Here is a 21760-nt window from a genome sequence, read left to right on the forward strand (position 1 = left end):
TATCAGGGTCATCAATGTGGCTCTTCTTAGTAAGGCTCTGATTCAAAAGTACTCTTACATATGTGCCTCAATGCTGAGAAATTTACAAATATCTTCATCCTTTTCCATATGTCAGTTTGTTGGTTTTCCCTGAGGAATGCATCAACATTTCTGGGAAATTGCTCAAGACTGTAGTTAACAGCGACTGTTGAAAAGTAAAGCACATTGCTGTAGATGATTCCAGATGAAATGTTACTGTCTGGGGGGTTTGGGGAAGGCCAGTGGGATAGGAGTGTGTCTTACTTTAATTTCTGTTAACATCTTTATCTTTAGTTCACTTTTGGTGGTGAAAGTTCCTTTGGTTCAGATTTTGAAGGACAAGACACTTCCTCTTCTAACCCACAGAACTCTGGCACACCACATGGAGGCTCCTGATGATTTAATTTTAGATTTATTGCCCTGCTGATGAATCAGTATGTGAATCATCCTCCACAAACCTGTTTACACCAGTAGTCTCACTTTACACACATTTTTAAAATATCCCCTCTTCATCATTCATATCGATCACGGTTTCATGTCAGGGGGACAGGATGTTCCCTTATTGGGCAAGTCTCTGTCACTCACACATGCACTTTATTTCATTTCATACTCAGGGCCGGCTCTAGGTTTTTTGCTGCCCCAAGCAAAAAAATGTTTGGCTGCCCCCCACCCCAGCCCTGGGCTCCCCCCCTCCCCGCAACTTCACCCTCCTGCCGCCCCAGCCCTGGGTCACTGGTAACTCGCTCCCTGGATGGGTCATTTTGGATGTGCACAGAACACAGACAGGATTGGTTCCCATATGGTTACAGAACTGCAGTAAAGTGGAACAATTTTCAGCTTGTCTGATTGAAGGATATCTGGATGCATATTATAAGACTGTCCTACATAAATGAGGAAAAGTTAAGGTGCCTTTATTATTCTTTTGTTCCATTCTTTGTTTCTATGGGGAATTTGCCAAAGCAATACTACCGTCTTCCTTTTAAAGAAATAAAACTAAAACTTAAAAGCAATGGCTGTTGAAAATAGCAATTCCAGTCCTAACAACCACTGGGAAGCATTTCTTGCTCAATTTATTCTACTTTTTCTACAGCAAGTTACAGTGGGAGAAATGAAGTAACAGCTGCTCAAACTGAGCTTGAGCACTCCTGAATTTTGAGGGTGTTCAAATCTGGAAGGCAGGTGCTAGATTCCCTTTCTGAATATTAGCTAAATCAGTGATTCAGGAGTTCATATTTGTTACTGGGTTGGTGAAATCAACATACCACCAGTTTGTGTGCCTTTTTGACAGTCTTCCCTCAGCCTGGCACTCACAGTTATTAGCCACTCCAGAAAGCATGACAGAGTGCAACCCCAGTGTGTAGGATGTTGAGTAGATGCACCGGATTATGGCTTTGCAGTGTGGCCACTCACACCTGAGCAAGGTCTGACACCTGGGCTGGCCTAAGTGGTGATCACTTGAGTAAACAGAGGTAAGCACTTTTCCAGAAAGTTGATAACCGTGGGATAAAACTCATGAGGAGCAGATCAAAAAGATTCCAAAAATGAACAAAACACAAACAGGAAAGCTATATACCAAGGGCAGGGAGTTCCACAGAGGTCCTATACCTGGTAATGAAAAGGTGCCTATGCCATTACACCCTGCAGTAAAACCAAAAAAGAGTAGAAACAACAACTGTAGCAGGCAAATTTAGATTATATCCACTCTCTACAGAGCAAACACCAGAAGAAAAGAATAAACCTATTCCTGGTATTCTGCAAATAATTCCACTGTCATCTTTCACAAGGTCATGATCTAAAAGACTTCAGCACGTGATGAATGACTGAAGAGATTAGAAATATTTTCAAGATGACAGTTCTTACATAAGCGAGCCATTTATTTCTTGCTATAAGTAAAAGCCCATCATCCTAGTTTTATAATTCTGTGCTATGAGGATGTCAGTGGAACAAACTAAACAATCAGCAGCAGTGAAATAGTTAGTTTCCATTTAAAGTGTTATCTTTAGGTTTCAGTGTCAACTTGCTATTGCAATAAAAAGGTGCAGTTTATACCTCCCAGAGCTATTAGTTTCTGCCTGTTTGTTGATACAGAAAGACTATATTCACATCAACTTACAATGTTCACATTTTCAAGGTCCTCAATTGTGAGGACTAGAAACAGTTTAAAACAGACTATATTCTGGAGAACTATTCTGGAGGCAGGGATGGGAAAGATATGGATTCAGTTCCAAATTATGTTCTTATAGTGTAAACAGATTCCTACCTATAGGTCAAAAAGGGGCTTGTGTGTCTTTGCTGAAAAAGGACTGTATGCAGAAAAGCAATCTGTAGCGCTGAAAACTAATGTTCAGAGCCTTTGGAGGGGTTTGTTAATAAGTATAGATAACTCAGAACTTTTTAATGCATTGACTGGAAGAGATATAGATATAGATATTGAAGGCTTGCTTGTCTTTGTTTTTTCTTCTAAAAGAAAGTAGTATTGATCTAAGAAATCGATTGGAAAGAAATGCCATCCAATGCTGCCAAAAAAATTATTTCTAATATTGCTGGTGTTTACTTTAGCAAACAATTTAAAATATGTAGAATTTTGGTGTAGTTTATTATTTACAACAATCTGATACTTAATTTGTATTCATTGATTATAATTCATTCAGGCAGAGTAACAGTTCAAGGTACTTTTGAGGCCAGATTGCTACAGTAAGAGGAATTTTAGCTGGTGTAAAAAGAGATGTGAGACATTGTCATGTCTTGTAATATTTCAATACATTAAGGAATATCACACACACACACACAAAAAATGCTCTACCAGAAACTCCATAACAATAATTATCTCACAGAAAGACAACAAATTCCCTTCTTGGGAATGAAAACTGATATACAAAACAAGCAGCAAGACTCAAAGAAACAGGAATTGTACAAATAAATGAATTCTAAACAAACAGAAAGAGTGGGCATCAGTGAACAATTTGAGAGAGAAAATAAGATTGTGTGCCTATAATTTGAATTCTCAGGCTTGACTACCTTCACAGATTCCTTGAAGCAGGGGATATATGGAAGTTGAGATTTCCTTTCTATAAATTCCCAAAGAGCATGCTGCAGTATGAGACCCTGAATGGTGCTATTACTTTTAAAGGTTTAGAATCCCCACAGTGTGATGCACAACTTGGTGTGAATCTGTAGAAATAGTGAATTAAGAGAATTTGGTTTCAGGTATGCAACCTTATTTGTCTCTATCTTATCAGCTAGCAAAGCTAGTTTTTGACAGTTAAATGAAAAGAATTGTGGTTACATAGCTGTTTCACATGTCACTTTCTGGTGTCTGTGTGGTCAGTCTTTTTTTATTTTGCCATGTCATCTGCAAATACTGTTCCAGAATTTTTTTGGAAGGGATGTGGTGTAAAGCTTTCTCGTGACAGATGGGGGAAAGGGGGGGACTAACATCTATGGTTTATTTTTATACTGAACACCTGTACTTTGTTGTTTCCTAATTTTTTTTTTTTTTTTTTAAATTCTTTCCATGTGCTGTCTTTTATTCCATAAAATATCTTCTGTTTCTGGTAGTATACTGGGATAATCCAATGTTGGTTTTGATGTATTTTACAATGTGGATAAGATATAAAGATGAAACAACAGAAAACTGTGGTTTTCATTTTTCAACAGACAAAGCACTCTGTTTAGAATTCATTTATTTGTACAATTCCAGTTTCTTTGAGTCTTGCTGCTTGTTTGTATATCAGTTTTCATTCCCAAGAAGGGAATTTGTCGTCTTTCCGTGAGATAATTATTGTTATGGAGTTTCTGGTAGAGCATTTCCCCCCTCCCCCCCCCCCTTTTTTTTTTTTTTTAAGTGTGATATTCCTTAATGTATTGAAAATCCCACTGGTAAGTAATTTGCCAAGTGCCACCCAATGATAGAGTTGGGATTAGAGCTCAGGAGAGCCTGACCCCAAGTCCCATGTTCAATCTAGTAGACCATACTGCCAAAAAGTTGTTGTAGCTTACAGTTGCCCGCTTTCATGCGCTAAATAAGCACCCCGACTTTCACAATAAGACAAAAATCAAGCGAATCCCATTTCAAAACAAGGCCAAAACAAGCCAATCCCTAACAACCCCAACCCTCTATGTGACTAGATCCCCCCCGCGTGCATCTGGGGCTGTGGCGGGCCCGCTGTGCATCCCTGACTCTCTTCCCTCACCCCAGTCCCTGCTTGCCCCTTGCCTCTGCTTGCTAGGAGCTGACCAAAAAATAAGAAGCAGCAACAAACTACAAGCCAAACAAGGAACAAGCTACAAGCCAAAAACTAGCCAACAAGCAATTCACAAGCCAATTAAGCCAAAAACAAGTCCAATGTTTGTGTTTTTTCCATGGGTTTGGCATGTCTGTTGTAGCCTCCTTACTCAAGTTTCTTGTGCATTTTCTTCCATTAGGAAAATCATCATTGCTCAACTGGTTCAGTCTATTATTTAGAATACTTCCCATACATTTATTTTCACATAACACTTACAGTGTGCTAGGAACTTTACAAATAAAATAGGAAAAGAGAAGTAAAGACCCTTGTTCTGTGGTACTTACAATATAATTAATATCTGACTAACTAAAAAATGATAAAGCTGAACTTACCTATTTCTCTGCCCAACTAACTTTACACCTCAGATATCTGAAATAGTTTCTAAAGTGACAGTTGAATGCATTTTCCTTACCCCATTTCCTTTTAGTGAAATAGGCATCAGCACTAGGGTCATTAAAGTGTCTGCTCATCATAGTCTCTCCTCCAGCATGAAAATCATATGCAAACACAAGAGCTTAAAAATAAAAAGATGTGTAAGTGACAACAATTAACAACTCTAATACACGGTTTCTCAGCCCATAGCTCATGACCCAAAAGCGGGTTGCCAGAATGCATCAAAAGGTTACGGGGCTGGCTGAACTCAGCTCCCCAGTCCGAATATTGTGATCTGGTGCACAGGGGCACAGAGCTGCTCAAGTTTGGCCCAGCTGCCCCTCCATCATGATGATGAGGGGCCAGCAAGGCCAAATTTGAATGTGATTCCATGCACCAGGTCACAACGCCACTCACACAAATTTGTCCCGCCTGGCCCCTCACAGGGGAGACAGGCCAAACCTAAGCGGAGCTGTGGCTCCAGAAATCTTAATGCCCAGAGTAGAGAGCTGAGCCCATGCAGCTCTGCAAGACAGTAGCTGTGAGGGAGTGGTAGGTGCCACATTCTCTGGTAACTACTGGCCCCTTGATGTACTCCCCCACCCCACAGGAAGGTGACTGCCCATCTTACATATCCCATCCTGCCCCACATCCCAGGCCCCCTAGTGTACCCCTCCTCCCACAACCAGGCAAATCCCCCTCTGTCATACCACCCATCATGGCCACCAGCTACCCAGCGCTTCCCCCACTGCACCACCAGCCCCTTCTGCCCCCAACTCCTTCCCCCAGATTCCCACTTTAGCCTGAAGATGAAAAATCCCCATCCCACCCTTTTACCCTCTGCCCCCCATGGGCCACGTGTGGGGGCTGTGTCCCCAGGCCCTTCTGTCCTCATATCCTCCCTTAGTCCAACATTGCACCCCACACCCCTCTGCCCCTCCAATTCCTTTTCCAGCACCCCCGAACCCCCAACCCCTTCATTACAAATCCCCAAATCCCCCTCCAACCCCGTGTCCTCCGATATCATAGGCTGGGGGGAGGGGAGGCTGTTTTTTTGGCGGTCTCAGCTCACTGCCCCTCCCCCAATTCCATTGTGGAGCATCTGGAATCTTAGCTCGGAGTCCCCACTGCCACCAGTGGAAGGGGATTGTCATTGGATCTCGGGGAGTCTCAGGGGATCTCTGTCTCATGACAGGCCATCAAGGGTTACAAATGGGTCCTCAACCCAAAAAGGTGAGAACCACTGCCCTAATACCCTCAAAATTACCTCAACGGTTCAATTCCCGGAAACTTACAATGTTCTCCAAATGCTTTAGTGGTAAACACTTCACGCAGAGTTACAATATTTGAGTGTTGAATTTTTTTCCACATGTCAACCAATACCATACACTTTGTGTTAACAAGACGGAAACCTGAGAAGAGAATAAAACCCACACAGTTTAATTACATTTATTCAGTAATTTTAGGATCCATTAGATTTGTTTAAAAAAACTTTGGTATCTGTTCTGAAAGTACTGAGCTGCCACCAACAGAGGCACACCAATATAAAACTTTGCTTGCTCATTTCCAACACTATGGACTGTTATCTAGGCCAAACTCTGCTCTCTTATTCCAACAGAATGATTCATTTCAAAGCCAATTTAAGATTTATGCGTAGTATTATAGAAGTGCAAATGTTTTAGGCTTAAGTATAGGTAGCATTGAAGTTTAAAAAGATGACAACTTATGATTTCCCTCACCATGTATCCTCCGAAGGCAATATGGCAGATCATCTTTGCTATTTACAGCTTTGTAGCATGATGTAATGTACCCAAAGTTGCTTGTTTTCTGTATCCGATTGGGTGGTGGCAGTGGTTCTAAAGGGAAAAGGCTGTGGTAGCTGTCAACTTCTGTAGGGACTGCTAAAGCAGTTTATAGAAATATATTAGACACTAATTGCATTTGTAAAATCAATATTACAGTAGTAAAGAAAATTTGACTATTAAGATGTCAAACAATACTTTGTGTTGTGTCTCAGATACATGCAACAAAAAAAAGTTAAAATTCATAATTCTATCTTTGGCACAAATATGGTTTCCTGTGAGATATTTTTGGATAACAGATATATGTGCTTTCTGAAAAATAGTCTTGCCATACTAAAAGTAAACAAGAGAAGTAAAAGCACTGTGTGCCATGAAGTACCAGCTTCATTCTAACATTAAACCAATTTATCCATAAATAGTGGGGAGCAGTACATTGGCAGGTGCCCAAATTGGGATAATCTTTTGGTCTGCCTCGAAAATTTACTTTTTCTTGCAGCTACTGAGGATGAAGATATGAAGGGACATGGATGACCCCCAGTACCCACACAAGCCTTGTGAATATGAAGCCCCCAGTAAACTCTTGACTTCCATTATGAGAACAGCAGAGAATAGCAAAGACAGACAGTCAGTTTTCAGAATGAATACACGATTTTGTTTGGAGAGTGAGGGGAACTGGACAGCTTATAAGACATCTAGGAGGACAGTCGAGACTAGGAAACTAGGCTGTTTTCTCCAATGTGTCATTTAATGTGCTAACACTTGTATTTTAGTCCCAACTTTGCACCTAGACAGGGCAAACTGCATAAAAAACCATGTTAGCTGACTGCGGTCAATGATAAGTTCTCCAAAAGACTGACCATGATGAGCAACTGCACAACTTCCCCAATCTACACTAGGTGCAAAATCTGTCAAAAATCATGTTAATTAGCATTTTAAAACACAACCTATCTTACTAGTTGAGAGAGTCTTGGAAAAACAAAGTCTTCTAAACAAACCCACATTTACCAAGGCTTGTCTACATGGAGACTTAGTGAGTGGCAAGCCAGGGTGTGAATACTTAGCATACAAACCTGCTGAGCACTAAGTGGCCATGTGGACCCTGCTATCGTTCACTAAAAGTTCTGAAGTGAGCTTTGACATGCTCTTGTTTCAAATGGCGGTATGTCAAAATGCACTATGAAACTTTAGAGTGTGGTAGCAAGGTCCAGACATGCAGTTAGTGTGGAGCAGGCTATTATGCTGTAGATTTACATCCTGGCTTGCTGTGCACTAAGTCTCCCTGTAGATAAGCCCTAACTAGTAAAGGCATTGAGTTTAAACAAGGTTTTACTTCCTCAACTCATCTTCCCCTGTTTAAATCACTTAGTGAAGTCAATCCTGTATGTATATATGCAGGGAGTGGGGAGGGGGGGAGCGGGGGAGAAAAGGACAAGAAAACAGGTTGATGACTTCACAAGCACTGAGGACCATTGGGCTCAAGCAGAAGTTGGGGGAGGGGTTGCTAGGGAGAAAGTTCTTATTAAAAATCAAATACCTTTGAGTAGTGACAAATATTATGGATGTTGGTTGAATGCCTTTGTTTAGGAAGAATTTCTCAAAAGTATCACAATAAATGCTTATTACTAAACCTGTGGAATTTTACTTGTTTTTCCTCATTAAAATACTTTCTTGGTCTGATTTTATACAGACAAGCTCCTAGAACAGTTCACCTATTTCTTGGTAGTGAAGTGGCACCCTAAATATTCCTTCATCCAATGCCTCTCAGGGTATTTTAATACAAAAGGAAAAGATTGCTCAAGAACCCCTCCTGTCAGCATAGGTAGTGTCTACACTGAAGTGTTGCAGCTGTGCTGCTGTAGCATTTTAAGTGTAGACATACCCGCAGTACACAAAGCTGAAGCCTAGAAACATAGTCAAGTTGATGGGTTTAAAAGTCTTTCTCCTGATGATCTGCATACATATTCACTTTTGAAAAAGTAGACCTTAGCTGCTACTGTAGTCACCCAATAGAATGCGTGAAAGCAAACCATGCTTAGAGCCAACCATGCCACTAACTGGATACAAAAATCAGTTACAATGTGGATTGCGGACAGGATCTAAAAGTGAAATCTGCTTAGTGAAGTTAAGAACTGCTTACTTTTTAAGCACAGATAAATGGTGTTAAACAGAAAACCAGACTAAGTCAGCTAAAGAATTTTAAAATAAAGAAAAGAAAATATGCAGAAGAAACAGTGAACAGTAGAGACCTCATGTTTGTAAACTGCTTTGAAGGGGCAAAGTATTAAAACAATGACATCTGTTATTAACAGCTCTAGTATAATCAGATCAAGTCTTACACTTCATAAAAAACTAAATTCAGGAACAGTTTTGCTAAAACATGCTGTTAATATATACTTATTTGTAACAAAGTTAGTAGTGCTACACAATTGTGAGAGCAAACAAGACTTGCTTAGAATAACCACAGACAATTATGACTGACTTTCTAGTTACTTACCAGGGATATCTGCTTGATCAATTTGAGCCATTGTTATTAAATGTCGGTTGATCAGCTCCTGAGGAACAAATTATGTAGCCTTACAGTACAGAACATAATTTAGTTGATCATCTTTGCTAAATTTACAGCATAATACCTAGGAAAGGCCAGGTTTCAATACTAGAATAGCTATTGACTTTTTAGGAGAACTCTCATCACCAGCTTGGAAAAATTAGGGGTTGAATCTATGGACTTTCCACCCAGGTAAAACCTGCACAAAAGGGAGGCTGCCTCAGGACTACTGATTCTCATCGGAAGGAGGTTACAATGGAGACTTTTTTTTTTTAATAAAAGGAAGTGTCGTGTGGAAGAAAGGAGCTATAAAGGGAGCATGAAAAAGGCAGAGGCATGATACCAAGAAACACCGTAACAAGTCGGAGCAATTCCAGGGGTGATCAGTATTCTGCCCCAGAAAACTAGCAGGTATGCTGAAAATGCTGAGGCAGTTAACTTTACACCCAACTTCATAATACATTTAAATATACCGAAGGAATAGAACTACGTACTCCGTATATAAAAAAATCCACATAAATGAACTTTTTCCTGATTATACTTCCATTTCAGTTAGCTGTATTCTAATCAAATTTAAAATAAAACTCCAATGCCTCACAAAATGTTTAGCATGTACAGAAATTCCATAAGATTTACAGTACAACATTTCTCTTCAAGTAATCTTTCTTGATAAAAAGATGTGGCATGCAGAAGGTATTACAGTTACAAGTACTGTAATTTTGTTTTTTTATGGTACTTCTATTTCTGTCACGTGATTATATTTTTAAGTCTGGAATGAAGAGAATTATCTCAGTGGTTTTAATGTGCCTATTTCCCTTTTGTTGTTTGTGGTTGCTCAACTTTCTTAAAGACTACATGAAGATATTTAAATCATTTCTACTTCAACACTGACAGCTTACCTGTCTGAGTTCATCTGTCATGAAGAAGGAAGGTGCATTTGCTTTTGGCTGCATATAAGCAACATGAGGTGCAGTGGGAGGGTAAATGTGATAGTTTGGAAATACCTAAAAGGGGGGGGAAAATTAGATTATTTAAGACTTATTTCCTTTAGAATTTGGAACATTTATCTGATTTTGATATGCTTTTATTCTGAGCATTTTTAACCCTGCTGACTTGACTTAAAATCCTCAAAATGGTACATGTGCTATGAATGTACTTCTTGCAGTCTCTACATTTTTCTAATGTGACATTCACAACCAATGCAACTTCAGATGATTTTTAAATCTAACATTAACTGTCCTTCTTTCACATCCGTAAATGCAAGTTTCTCTTTATCTTGCAGAAATGAAAGATGATTATTCTTGGAGTTAGCATTTTTTTAAAATTGTTATTCTTCTTGCTGTTGTGTGAAAAACCCCACACAAATGGAAACAAGCAAAACAGATACAGAAGTTTTCTCATCTCTCTTTCAGTTATAATAATCTTAGGTGTTACTTGTAAGTTGTAACACTAATAGGTCAGCTATTCAGACAACGTGATTTTTGAGTTGACAGTACCCTTTTAATTACCCATGGATTTTTCCTACCATCTTTCCTTATAATTCCTATACTTAGTTACAACTTTTAAATTAATGGAAATTTCATCAAGAAGTCTTGTGCACGTACAACAGACCAGACTCCGTAAAACATAAGGCATCATAATTCTGAGTTGTCATCAGAACGCTTCCTCTCTAGTCAACCTTTACTAGAATTCTGCACAAAATTGTAAGTTCCAGTTTGCCATTTAAATATTACCCACATTATGCAACTATTTAGGGCAGGGGTCGGCAACCTTTCAGAAGTGGTGTGCCGAGTCTTCATTTATTCACTCTAATTTAAGGTTTCGCGTGCCAGTAATATATTTTAATGTTTTTAGAAGGTCTCTTTCTGTAAGTCTATAATATATAACTAAATGATTGTTGTATGTAAAGTAAATAAGGTTTTTAAAATGTTTAAGAAGCTTCATTTAAAATTAAATTAAAATGCAGAACCCACCAGACTGGTGGCCAGGACCCGGGCAGTGTGAGTGCCACTGAAAATCAGCACGCGTGCCATAGGTTGCCTAGCCCTGATTTAGGGTCTTATATGACCACCCCCGCCCATCATCACAGCATTTTAGCATCTGCATAAGTCAACTCAGTAACCTACTCCTAGTTTCAATTTTTGATGAGTCCCAATATGCTGCCCTTCTTGGGGGGGCATGGGATGGAACCTAACACGTTCAGCACAGAAGTGCAGAAACAGAACAGTCAGAAACAGCAAAGGAAAAAAACCTGCCCCATAGCACTCTCATATCACTTGAGTAATACGACTCAAAATTAAGATCTGGCAAGAGAAAGTACCCAGGTAACAGCTTCTGTGCCAAGTTTCAAAAGAATACAAATTAGTAGCAAGATTAAACATCACTCAAACATCTTCATTTTATGAAAAAGCTAAGATAAGGTCAAAAAGGTTATAAGGGTATCAAAACCAAACATACCATTCCTGTGAGAGGGGCTGGAGTTGTATCAGTGTAGAAATATGTTGTTCCACCCACAGTTTCCTTCTGAATCACCTGGCCAGTAGATGGAGGTTGGGAGACAGCATTAGTAACAGGAGTAGAGGCACTAGTAGGCACCATATAATTTGCTGGGTTTGGAGTATGACTTCTTCTTCTAGGAGCAGGAGATGTGTGAGGAGTAATTTTAGGGGAGTGAAGAGGAGAAGATCCTGCAGACAGTGACATTCCTTAAGAAGATAAGAAAATTTTCTTGAACAAATTTTTGCTTTGTGGAAATATAAAGACTAACTCAAGGCTTGAAAAACCTACCTCATCTACTTGTTCAAGGCAAAATGAAATTTTGGTAGCTGAGAAGGGCCAGGAAGCTGCAACTTCCTTCTGCAGGAAGGCAGGGAGCAGAAAGGCATAAGCACCACTATTTCTTTATGAAGCATTAAGAGGACAACGTAGCAGTACAAATGGAGAAGATACATTTTTCCCAGGAAGAGGACAGACCCAAAACCATCTGAATCTTTGATTCTTTTAAAAGGAGAGCAGGACAGTTGTGGTGGGGGACTGGAGAACATGTGACCTAGATGTAGGAGGAGGAATTAAGATGGCACACGGAATACAGTATGTCAAGAGGGAGATGGGACTGAGAGCAGAGAAGCCTTGCAAAGACAGAGGAATAACCAAATTATTGGCATGCTTGTAGGGGCAGAACTGGTTTAGTTGTGTGCAGATAATATAGGGAATGAAAATGTGTCAATATATATTAGCCTTAATTTTTACACCAGGTAGTCAAGTAAATAATCAGGAAAGTTTTTCAATGTAAAGCAGTAAGTGCTTTAAAGAAGCTGCAGTAAGTGCCACCAGGACCCTACACCCCCTCCTGCACCCCAACCCCCTGCCCCAGCCCAGAGTTCCCTACCACACCACAAACCCCTCATCCACGGCCCCACCACAGAGCCCACACCCTCAGCTGGAGTCCTCACCCACCCCCCACCCCAATCCCCTGTCTCATCCCAGAGCCCCTCCTACACTCTAAATCCCTCATCACATTCAAAAGTGAATATAGATTCTACCATGTAAAATGCAGCCCATGTCTCAATTCTGTATAGCTACCAAATATGTTAATAGATATAAATGTAACTTTTGGTGACTTTCTGATAAAAAAAATTAAAAGAGTACATTAAGCTGTGGAATAATGTAAACTTTCTTGGGTTTTGAAAATAGCTAAAATTTCATCTGAAAAAAGTGTATTCTGATGGTACTATTAAAAGCTATTTACTAAATTTGCACTCTAGCTTTGGTTCTAGTAAAGATTTTTAGGCAGCTCAAAAGACATGCATAATAAGTTAGGTCTGTTTCTTTCCATCAACAAAATTGGAAGATTTCCTCAGAAAAAAATTTCTTCTATCTTTCACAAAAACCCTGAAAAAAAAATCTTGCGACTTTCCCAAATTCCAAAACATGTTTATCTTTAATACGTCGTCTTATGCATTTTTTATTTATGTGAGCCATATTAGACTTCTGGCATGGCAGCTTGCTCTATTGTGGCAATACATATTGTATTTTGTATAATCAAAAATGAAAATTATAAATAGGTACTTCTGAATGACTAGATTCAGAATGGCTAAATTTAATACTTTGAAGTATTCTTAAGAGGGGCTCTATGAAGCCTTCCACAGAGTCCTGATCTGTTTTTTTTCCTCTTTAACCCCTGCCTAAATTGTTCTAGCTTGTTCCAGAATGTGTGATTACAATTCAATTAACTCTTCCAGCACAAAGTGTTATGCTATGAAGTTAGCATCCATATTTATGCTGCATAGAAAAGCAAGATTTCTCCATTAAAAAAAGGAGCACCCACTAATAGTCTAGAGCAATTGAATAGTGGTTAAACAATTACTGCATATTATATTAAAACACTAATTTTAACAAGAGAGCAGATATGAAGGTTGTGTATTTTCTCCCACTTTAATGTGGAGAAGAGATAATGATTTCATAGGAAACAATATACCGAGTCAAATATGGAAGGAAAGCCAATAAAATAATGGCCTACAAAATCAAAATGAATTTCATACAATTTATGTCCACTACACAATTCTTTAAACCAGGGAAAGATTTGAGTATGTCTCTTCTATCCTATTTCAGTTATTTTATGTTATAAAATAACTGACTATTAATTAAAAGTATTTATTACTGAGTGATCCAAAACTATACCAAAGTAATTGCTTCAAAGAGTTTACTGAAAAAGAACTAGTTCAATTAAAGTGTGCAGTTAAAGACTGGAAAAGCAGTAGCCACCACTTAATGAAATAATGTCTAAGACTGCTTTATGTGGTAAAGTTTGTAAACAGCAAAAAAAGTTATATTGTACTGTATATCTTGTTCGTTTGGGTATAAATATAGTCCAGGGTCTGTGTTAAAAGTACGCTATGAACATCTGTTCATGTTCTCAAAACCATTCTCATGGGGCCAATAAAGCAATGTACCACCCAGCTGTGGTTATAGGTATAGTTTCATCCATTTTTCAATGTTAACAAGATATATTTCCATTTGCAGTAGTCAAATGAATACATCTAATGTTTAGAAAGTTATGTTTGTTTAGCAAAGCAAAAGAGAGGAGGGAAGGGAAACAGGAGAAAGGGATGATTACCATTACACAATTTTGCATACTGTATTATGCTTACTAGTCAAAATTTGAAGTGTGCATGAAGTTCAGCCCTGCACTTAGATTTCAGGGCTTTGGGTAGCTTTTGATGAACTTCTGACAGCTTGAAGGAATAAATTGGTGGTCAGAGTATCCAGCCTGAAAACTATACTCACAGAAACTCTCTCATATCAAGCCCCCTTAATGTAGTGGTAGTCTGTTTTGCCAATGCACATGTTGAGTGAAACGGTTGGAGATAATGAAGGGGTTTTTTTTAAATCAGAGTTTCTTTTTATCCTGCTGGAACAGCAAACCTGTTTGTTGCACGAGTCTTGCAACTTTGTTTTTGGTCCTGTGGGGGATTCCAGTAGGCTAGGAGTGTCAAATATCCAGCACATCTGATGGATTTATAAGGCTTGCATTGCGAATTCAGATTTTACATCATCATCATCTCTAAACTTTCATTTAAAAAAAATGTTTCCAGCCTTCTTGGTAGCAAAGAAAATCGTCCCAACGTAAACAATGCAACTAATGTAGTGCTGTCAATGTGAGTTTGCAGACTGTCTGAACCTAAGACTCAGGGGTGTGAACCACTAACTTAACTGAGGTGTTAATTAAAAAAAGAAAAGAAAAAAAGAAGAGAAAAGAAACTAATGTCAACAACCAGTGAAATGGAAAAGAGGGTAGAAAAAGCTCACTGGGAAAAGCAGACACAGGCAAGTGCTGCAAGAAAGGAAATGTGGAAGAAAGAAAAGAGGATAGAGGAAAAAACAATGTAGTACAGAAACCAGGTTAGCATATCTTCCCATTGACTGATACTGAATGCAACAATAAAGGCACTGAATACGCAATAAGAAAGATTGTGGAGCCCCTGATCCTGAAAGTAGAGCCATTGGCTTCATTACACCTATTTACAGGGTAAGCACTCATCCATGTGATTAGGGGGTTGCACAATTTTTAAAGGTTTCATAAATGCAATATTCTACTCTCGATCTTTACACAAACCTGCCCCCAACCATAGTAAGAAAATAGTAAAGCCATTTCCATCTCCTCTATGGGAGAGTTTAAAGGTCTGAGCCTTGTGAGTGATTAACTGGTAGTAGGAGCACCAAGATACGAGCTTTGAAGAAGCTGCTGTCAAGCTGTTTTTTCATCCTCAGTGGGAGAAACCGATCTTATCTGATAATGGAGAAAGCCGGGGAGAGAGCTTCCCATTTTCATCGCTGCCCGTCATCAGCCTCTCTTATCTTCTCGCACACTATACTCAAATGTATCATTAAGGTAAGCTCTCTCTCACTTACAGCTTATCTTGCTTCATTATCAGTCACATTTGAAATATAATCCGTGTATGCTTTGCTAACCTATACTTCTTGGTGTGAGAGAGATTTCAGAATGTATTGACTAATGTAACTATTTGCAAACTGGTCCACTGGAAGTCTGCAAGGAGCTGACTGGTCACATGCTACTAGCCCTCCCTCTTATTTTCAGCTTCTAAATCTCTTTCTTAGTATTTATAAGTACAGTACCCACTAAGGATTTGTGAACGGGGGGGGGGGGGGGGGAGAAGTAGGAGCTATACATCACTTGAGGAGGTGGGAGTTAATATTCACATGTGAAATCAAAAAGTGCCTGTTACTGTTAAACTTTCACTTCTTACATTGTTTTACATTTTCCAAGTTTCATGGTAAGTGAAGAAAAGGGAAGTGACAGGAGCAAACAAAGAAAAGTCAGCATACTTAAAGCATATTCATAAATTGCTGAATTGTTGACAGTAATCTAAAAATGGCTATTACAATATTTAAATTTGTAGCCAAAAATTTAACATTGACTTCTATACAAAGTACTTGATTAAAAAGCTGGAATTCTGCAAGTATTAACTCTTACATCCACAACTGCTTAGTATTGAAGGACAGTAGAGCACAATGTTCAACTTTGCATGCTAGGGTCATGAAAAGCGTGCCTTTACTGGTTTGCTTAATCAAATCTAGTATTAGTAGTTGTCCAAGTTTCAAAGAATTGCTACCCAAGTTATAATAGTTCAAATTAAGAGATATTTTCTTCATTCATATTCTTGACACAACTACTTTTGCTTTTTAATAAAAAAAGACTAATTTTATACCACAACAGTAAAAAAAGAGCAGGCAATGAAATACTGATTTTATTTTCCTTTTGTATTACAATTCACTTGGCTCCAGGCTCACAGACAATTCATGGGATGAGTGCTTTAAAGCTCTATTGTTCGCATTTAAATACTTTGTTTTAATTAAAGTGTCTTAACTTTGAGGATTCATATGGATAAACTGGGACAAAAAAAAACAAAAACAAACAAAAAAAAAAACCACACCAACACGTTGGTTTTAATTTATTCTTCATTTCAGACCTGGCCCTAAAACTCTCTGAAGTCAATGGAAGTTTGCTAGTCAATGGGTATAAGATCCAGCTTTTAATTAGTACTTCATAATAATGCAGATGCAGTTTAGCTAGTCTACAGCACATGTGAACTTTTAAAAAGTGGTGCAATTGTTTTAAAGCCCCACACAAAGATTTTCCACCGATTTTCTTCCTCTCGTCCACAAATTTACACTGGCACTCACCATAACCACAGCCTAAAGCTAAAGAAAAACATTAGTGATGTCTCCAGCAATTGAGGCATTCACATTCTTTTTCCAGAGATCAAACAAAAACACTGTATAAATATAAATTGTTAAAAGCTTCACCGGTATTCTAAATCACTGGGTTAGTTAAGGACATTAAATTACTGAATGTTATAAAAGTTTTAAAAAAATAATTTGCAAAAGGTTTTTGCTGCAGCAGCTTTAAATACAGAAGAGATTTGTTTTTAATCTTAAGGAGTCCGGTGGCACCTTAAAGATGAACAGATTTATTTGGGCATAAGCTTTTGTGGGTAAAGATAAGAAGTGGGTTTTTTACCCACAAAATAAATAAATCTGTTTGTCTTTAAGGTGCCACCGGACTCCTCATTGTTTTTGTGGATACAGACTAGCAGCTACCCCCTGATACTTTTTAATCTTAGGGAGTTTTTCCACAGTGCCCATTACCACAGTAGCTAAATGAGTGCAAGGTAATTATATCTGCATGCACTAGGTTCCTAGAGAACTTTACAGTCCTCTGCTCTTCTTCCTTTCCTGCTATGAGATGGTTTTGCTTGGGCTTATATACAATTTTAGTCTCTTTTCTTTTCCCTCACCTGTACCCTTCTGGTATGGTTGGAAAGCTCTCAAACTGTAGGGTGTTGCATCATACCTTACAAGTGGTCAAAACAGATTCATCTGACCTCCTTTCAGAGCTCAGCCTACAGTCAAACCCCTTCAACTGAGAACACTTTCTCTTGTTGTCCCACACTGAGACTTGTGTAGACATATCCAAGCTAGCTTTTATCTAGATAGATCAAACAGCAGTATAGCTGCTGCACCATGGATGGCAGCATAGGCTAGCTGCATGAGTTATGTACCCAGGGTCCTAGGTACGGTTGTACTCGGGGGCAAGCCCGTACCAATGTCCCTGCGGCTACATTGCTATTGTTACTCGATCAAAGCCTAACAGGTACACCTATGAAAGCTGCAATCACCTCTCTTGAGTGCAGTATAAACATACCCTTAATCTTGTGCTCTGTACATTTCATTCTCTCAGAGGTGCTCAGTTGTCTTGGTGGGTCAAGGATGGAGACGCAGTTTCAACAGAACAGGCCACTGTGAGTACATTGCCTCTGTGTTCCCCCTGCTAGCACCCAACATGGTTCTGTTGTCAGTTCAAGGTCCTGGTCCTTACCCATTTGATGGCTTTGAAGATCACGGGTCTTGAACTGTCAACAAAACCAGATTGGAAAACAGTGACGGAATTGGAGCTTGGGGTGAGGTATTTGCAGAGGCTCATTGAAAGGCAGGCGGCTATATTCTGCATGAGCTGAAAGCTTCTACATTGTTTTCACCTTCAGCTCCAGAAAGAGGAAGTTGCAGGAATTTAGACTGGAGGTGGCAAATGCATCAATCACTGGTCAGATTCTTATCTGAACAACAGTATTTTAAGCAAGCTAGAGGTGAAACAAGGAAATTTTCACCACTGATGCTATGTGGTTCATCTAGGCTTAGTGAAGAGTCAAAACAGGGCTATGAGCCGTTGCACCACTTTGAAGAATTGAGAAAAGCCTTCAATGAAGGGGAGGATAACACCCTGGCTAATTCTTCAAAGCACTTCCTCTTTATGACCAGCATCACTTTGGTCTTGTCCAGAATGACTTTGAACCAGCTGTTCTTCATCCAGCTACTCATCTCGGACATCTTTGTGATGGCATTGGTTGCCTCTAGAAATGAGCTGTACAGCTGAGTGTCATGGACATACTGGAGGCAGCGGGGTCTGTGGCATATTACCAACTCTAAGTGGTCTCCTGTAGACACTGAAAAGGAGGCTGGACCAGGATATTTTCTTGTGAAACTCTATAGGGGAGAGTTTGTGAAGAACAGCAGCTGCTCATCATCATTTTCTAGGTCCCATTGCAGAGGAGTAACTGGAACCATTGTAGTTCAGCAGTTTTCTCTAGCTATAGCATGTAAGCAGGTCAACAGCATTTTGTGGCACTACATTTCAGCACCTATGTTGAAAGCTGTAGAGATCAAGTAGTGTAGGTGCTAAGATGCAACCTGCATCCATTGTCATGAGTAGGTAACCTTGAAGCTCTATTAGTCTTGTCTCCATGGTGCACCCCAGTACAGAAGTTGTGAAGCAGCCAGGAGTTGACAAATGTGACCTGTTTGATTTTGGCTGTCACTACATTCTCAATGATTTTGCTTAAAAATCAGTTGCAGAGGTTTTCTTCATCCAGTGTTGATAAAGACTGGGTAAACAAATGCAGATTTCAAAGGACATTTATACCATTTTGAGAACAAGTTCTGTCAAATGCCATATCTCAAATATTTTTCATTTACACTTCTTAATGCAAGGGAAATCTCAGAATCAAAAATTAAAGAGGAGAAAGATCTATTTGGTCTTCTTTTTCCATCCTCAAGGGATGAGCAAATGCAGGACTGTTCCCTACAATGAGACCACTCTATTTTTCTTGGGATACTATTTCAAATTTTAACAGCAATCACTGCTAGTACATTTTCTCATCCCACCTGGAACACTCTTGCTCAATGTCCCTCAATACTCCTAATACCACCTCTCGGAATTATCCTAATGAATTCTTATTACTCTTCAACATTTAAATCCTTCACATGCCTTTTGAAAGTTATATTCTATTCCCCCAGACAACACACATACCACTTAGTTGCTTTTCAGCTAAGCTATACATTTAAAAAAAAAAAGTTCCCTGATGAAAAAAGCCAGCCTATACACATTTAACTTTTGTTGCTTTTTTTCTGAGTTCTCTCCAATTAATCAGCATATTTCTTATACTGAAGTGCCAAGGAACAGTTTGCAACATTTTAAATGAAGCTCCAACAGGGCATAAAGAGACAATTAGCAGCTTAGTTTGTAACTTGTTTCTAAGTGTGCTACTCAGAAATCTGCTTATTTTATCAATTTAACAACCGAGTTCATTGTCTGTAACTTGCTGTCCTATCAATTTCACAACAGAGTTCATTTTCTGTAACTTGCTGTCCAGTATGACCTAAGACCAAGATTTTCAAAAATAGGAACCTAAAGTCAAGCTTCTATACTCTTCTTCAGGCTCTTACAAAAGTGACCAAATTTTCAGAGGTGAGGAGCAGAGAATGGACAATAGGAGTTGTTGACAGATAAGCACTATTGATGCATCATGCCACTTAGAAATCTCAATAAGAAGGCTAAAACTCTAATGTTCTATTCATATTTTAAAAACTTGGCCAGATCTTTTTCAGTACTGGTATCTGCTAAGTATCTATTACGGAATCTCTTTCCCAGATTTAGGCATAATCTGATTTCATGTTCTACCCATATTTCTAATTTCTCTGCCCTCAATGCTATTGCTTCCCCCTTCAAATATTACTAAAAGATGTTAAAGAAGGACCATGAAGGATCCTATGGCACCCCACTGGACAGTTCCCAAAGCAGATCATTTATTATATTTAGCTTAGTCTTTCCAGTAGTTTTCAATCTAGATGACCATGTTCATATGCATACCAAAAAGAGACTGTTTTCCAGTCAGATCGCTAAAGTTCACATATAATTATTGCATTATGTCACCCATCACTTAATTTGATCAACAAAAATATCAAAAATTTTCTCAGCATGATTTGTTCTTTGCAAAGTTATGCTATTTAGTGCTTATTTTTCCATTATCTAAATAGTTAGACAGTTCTTCCATTATTTTACTACAGATTGAAGTTAGTCTTGCCAGATAGCAACTGTCGAGACTGAGCATTACGTACAACAGTTGCTCTTTCTGATTCCTCTAGAACCTCCCTAGTTCTCTATGACTTGTCAAAATCAATTGTCAGGGGTTCAAGTATGTACGTTAGCAAATTCCCTTACAGACCTAGGATGTATGTTATCCAGACTTGCTGATTTGTATATACTCAAATTGTTCAAGTATTCCCATATGTGCTTTTTATCAAGAATTAGAAACTAGTAAAATATCTTTGCTTTATCAAACTTTGGAAAACTAATGTGCAAATTGCTTGAAGTTTTCTGACTGTTTTTCTTTCCGGAACACCTTTGAATTCCAGGATTTGCATGGAACACATTTTTATAGGAGTTTTTAATACTGAAAATAATTGGAAACAGAACCCAAAATATGGGTTGCAAACTGAGATTACACAATAGGACAAATAATAGCAGCAGAGTTAATTTTTAAAAAGGCAAGTGATTTTAAGTCTTACTTTCTTTGGTGTTATAAAATAAGAATTTTCTTAAATCTTTAATTTTTATCTTAGGGCTTGTCTACTCTTACCAAAGGATCAATGCTGCGGTGATGGATGCATCGGCGGTCTATTTAGCAGGTAGTGAAGACCCGCTAAATCGTCCGCCAATCGCTCTCCCGTCGACTCCTGCACTCCACCTGATCGAGAAGACTAAGGGCTTGTCTATACTTACCGTGCTGGTTCGGCGGCAGGCAATCGAACTTCTGGGTTCGATTTATCGGGTCTAGTCTGGACGCGATAAATCGAACTCAGAAGTGCTCCCCGTCGACTCCGGTAATCCTGCTCGCCGCGAGGAGTACGCGGAGTCGACGGGGGAGCCTGCCTGCCGGGTCTGGACGGCGGTAAGTTCGAACTAAGGTATGTCGACTTCAGCTACGTTATTCACGTAGCTGAAGTTGCGTACCTTAGTTCGATTTGGGGGTTTAGTGTAGACCAAGCCTAAGGCTCTCCTGTCGACATCGCATAGTGTGGACCCCCCGGTAAGTAGATCTAACCTACGTCAATTTGAGTTGCACTATTCACGTAACTCAAATTGCATAGCTTAGATAGACTTTTCCCTTTAGTGTAGACAAGGCCTAAAAGTCAATGTATTATTACATCCACAATACCTATCCTAGAAATAAATAAAAAGCATTTATTGGATACAGTACACCCTTGCTATAACAAAAGATCCACTGTGGGGGGGGAAGTGGAGGGAATAGCTCCTCCAGCCTGTCGCAGTAGTGGGGCTCAAGGTGGGATCCAGGGACTGGGTTCATTGTATCTGAAGG

The 21760-nt window shown here is 39.1% G+C and overlaps 1 protein-coding gene across 4 annotated transcripts in view; it reads right to left on the bottom strand.

Moving 5' to 3' along the window:
- PAN3 (poly(A) specific ribonuclease subunit PAN3) overlaps positions 1-21760 on the bottom strand; it is a 121571-nt gene that overhangs the window by 31157 nt on the left and 68654 nt on the right. For 2 of the 4 annotated variants that reach the window (XM_054015382.1, XM_054015379.1), the window contains 6 exons: positions 11481-11728; positions 9923-10027; positions 8973-9030; positions 6416-6577; positions 5972-6088; positions 4717-4818 (listed from right to left, as the gene is read on the bottom strand). In XM_054015382.1, the coding sequence (XP_053871357.1) occupies positions 4717-4818; positions 5972-6088; positions 6416-6577; positions 8973-9030; positions 9923-10027; positions 11481-11728 (792 nt within the window). The remainder of the gene's footprint in view (positions 1-4716; positions 4819-5971; positions 6089-6415; positions 6578-8972; positions 9031-9922; positions 10028-11480; positions 11729-21760) is intronic. The other 2 variants (XM_054015381.1, XM_054015383.1) reach the window with 2 other exon arrangements.

The sequence above is a fragment of the Malaclemys terrapin genome, chromosome 1 (assembly GCF_027887155.1).
Source record: "Malaclemys terrapin pileata isolate rMalTer1 chromosome 1, rMalTer1.hap1, whole genome shotgun sequence".
Taxonomy (NCBI): Eukaryota; Metazoa; Chordata; order Testudines; family Emydidae; genus Malaclemys; species Malaclemys terrapin.